The 2,457-nt window shown below is 41.2% G+C and overlaps 1 protein-coding gene across 1 annotated transcript in view; it reads left to right on the top strand.

The window, feature by feature from the left end:
• The first annotated feature begins 663 nt into the window (after positions 1-663).
• LOC111389713 (sucrose transport protein SUC2-like) overlaps positions 664-2,457 on the top strand; it is a 7,873-nt gene continuing 6,079 nt past the window's right edge. The window contains exons 1-2 of the mRNA XM_023014659.1: positions 664-1,209; positions 1,339-2,148. Of these exons, the coding sequence (XP_022870427.1) occupies positions 739-1,209; positions 1,339-2,148 (1,281 nt within the window). The 5' untranslated portion in view covers positions 664-738. The remainder of the gene's footprint in view (positions 1,210-1,338; positions 2,149-2,457) is intronic.

Below are 2,457 nucleotides of genomic sequence, written 5' to 3'. Positions count from 1 at the left end.
AGGGTGATGAATGGAGTACAAATGGACAAATTTCAATCAACATTGTGAAGCATTTTGAAATTTAGTAAGTAATTCGTGATCATGGTAGAAATTGAGTAATTATTGAAACTATTAGCTCAAGATTTCAATCAAAAATTATCTGCAATTTGATTGATTATATGAACGTGAAATCAAGAATTTGATTTCAAAAGAAGCAAGATGCAATAACCTCTCATGGACCACCCACACGTAGCCCTAAATGTTGGCTTACCCCATTCCTTTAAAAATAAAAAATCTTTAGTGCACTAACTCCCATTTGCCAAAGTTCATGATTACTTGTAAACTAGTCGGGACTACATTTTTATTTATACATTCTTCAAAATTTCTCTCTTTTTTATTCATGATCCACAGCTTGTAAATTGTAATCAAAGTAAAAAATTTGCCAAACATGAGCAAAATGCAGTAACCACATCCCCATCGCCATCCCCGCCCTAACAGAAGCTGCTACAGTAAATTCATTGACCTTGCATTAAAAGGTAGATTTAATATTATGATTTTCCATTTTTATTTCCTTTTACCTTTTATTTTCTACCCTTATCTTATACGGATAAGATTTCATTTTCGTAGTTGGCTCGTGCATGGTAGTCCAAAAGCCTTATAAATACACACTCTCCTTCCCCCGTCCCTCTCATTATACCTCAAGAATCCTCAATAATTATACAGACATAATACTTTTAAGTTTTCTTGAGAGAGGAGCATATGGAGGTCGGTGGCGGAGTGAAAAATGTTGTAAATTATTTACAACTACAACCACCATCACCAGCGCCACCGCGAGAACCACAGTGGAAGATTATAATGGTGGCCGCGATAGCCGCCGGAATACAATTCGGGTGGGCGTTACAGCTTTCCCTTCTGACTCCATATGTGCAGCTCCTTGGCATACCCCACAAATGGGCCGCCTTCATCTGGCTATGTGGCCCCGTTTCGGGCATGCTTGTGCAGCCTGTAGTTGGCTATTACAGTGACAACTGCTCCTCCCGGTTTGGCCGCCGCCGCCCCTTTATCGCGGCTGGATCTGCCCTCGTCACCATAGCAGTCTTCCTTATTGGATTTGCAGCTGATCTTGGCCACTCCTCAGGTGACCCCCTCGGAAATTCCCCTAAGCCCCGAGCTATTGCTGTTTTTGTTGTTGGCTTCTGGGTCCTTGATGTAGCCAACAACATGTTGCAGGTAAATTATATATGCAAAGACTTATATGTCAATAGTTCTTAAAAGTATGCCCAATCCAAATTATTTTTGTAGATTTTTTTGATCTTTGTATAAAAATTCTTTAATTATGATTTTGTTTTTCTTTTTCAGGGCCCTTGTAGAGCATTCTTGGCTGATCTTTCGGGCGGCAATGCACGCAGAATGTCAATGGCGAATGCATTATTCTCCTTTTTCATGGCTGTGGGCAATGTGTTGGGGTATGCTGCAGGTTCATACACTCACCTCTACAAAATGTTTCCATTTTCAAAAACAAAAGCTTGTGATGTGTACTGCGCAAATCTGAAGAGCTGTTTTTTCCTTTCAATTGCCCTTTTAATTACCCTTACAACATTGACTTTAACATTGGTACATGAAAAGGCCACCGGCGCCGCCCCTTCTACGGCGGAGCAAACTGGTGGCGGAGTGGAGGGTAGTAAAAAGGGAGGTGGGGTACCTGTTTTGGGGGAATTATTTGCTGCTTTAAAGGATTTGCCTAGGCCTATGTGGATTTTAATGTTGGTGACTTGTTTGAATTGGGTTGCTTGGTTCCCGTTCTTGTTGTTTGACACTGATTGGATGGGGAAGGAGGTTTTCGGTGGAAAGGTGGGTGACAATGGGTTGTATGACCGTGGAGTGCGGACCGGTGCACTCGGTTTGATGCTCAACTCGGTGGTGCTGGGATTCGCCTCCTTGGGAGTTGAGTTTTCTGGGCGGCGGCTTGGTGGGGCGAAGAGACTTTGGGGTATTGTCAACTTCTTGCTGGCCGTTTGCTTGGTTATGACTGTTTTGATCACCAAATTGGCCGAGTCTAGACGACGATACGCCGTCACTAGTGGTGGTGGTGCCACCGCTTTGAAGCCGGACGGCGGTGTCATTGCTGGCGCTTTGACTCTCTTTGCAGTTCTTGGCATTCCTCAGGCGGTAAGTCCTCTTTTTCCATCTCAAAACGTGCTTTAGCTTAATTATAATCATTATGGCATTTAAAAACTTCTATCAATATTCTATCACACGTTGCACACGTAAATAAAATTGTACATATTTTGCACGTGTTTCCTTTTCCAATTTAAATTTGGTTGACCCCATTTATTTTCTGTTGGAGAATATATGATTAAAAGATAAAGAAAAGTTTTGAATTTTCGTGTAATATTATTTTATTAAAAGTATGTGATTGAAATGGGGTCGAAAAATGTATTTTGATTGAAAAAAAAATGCTCAAACAAAGGCTAAATT

The sequence above is a fragment of the Olea europaea genome, unplaced genomic scaffold, assembly GCF_002742605.1.
Source record: "Olea europaea var. sylvestris unplaced genomic scaffold, O_europaea_v1 scaffold613, whole genome shotgun sequence".
NCBI lineage: Eukaryota > Viridiplantae > Streptophyta > Magnoliopsida > Lamiales > Oleaceae > Olea > Olea europaea.
The sequence above is the reverse complement of the archived record's forward strand: the minus strand, read 5'-3'. Positions and strand labels throughout refer to the sequence as shown.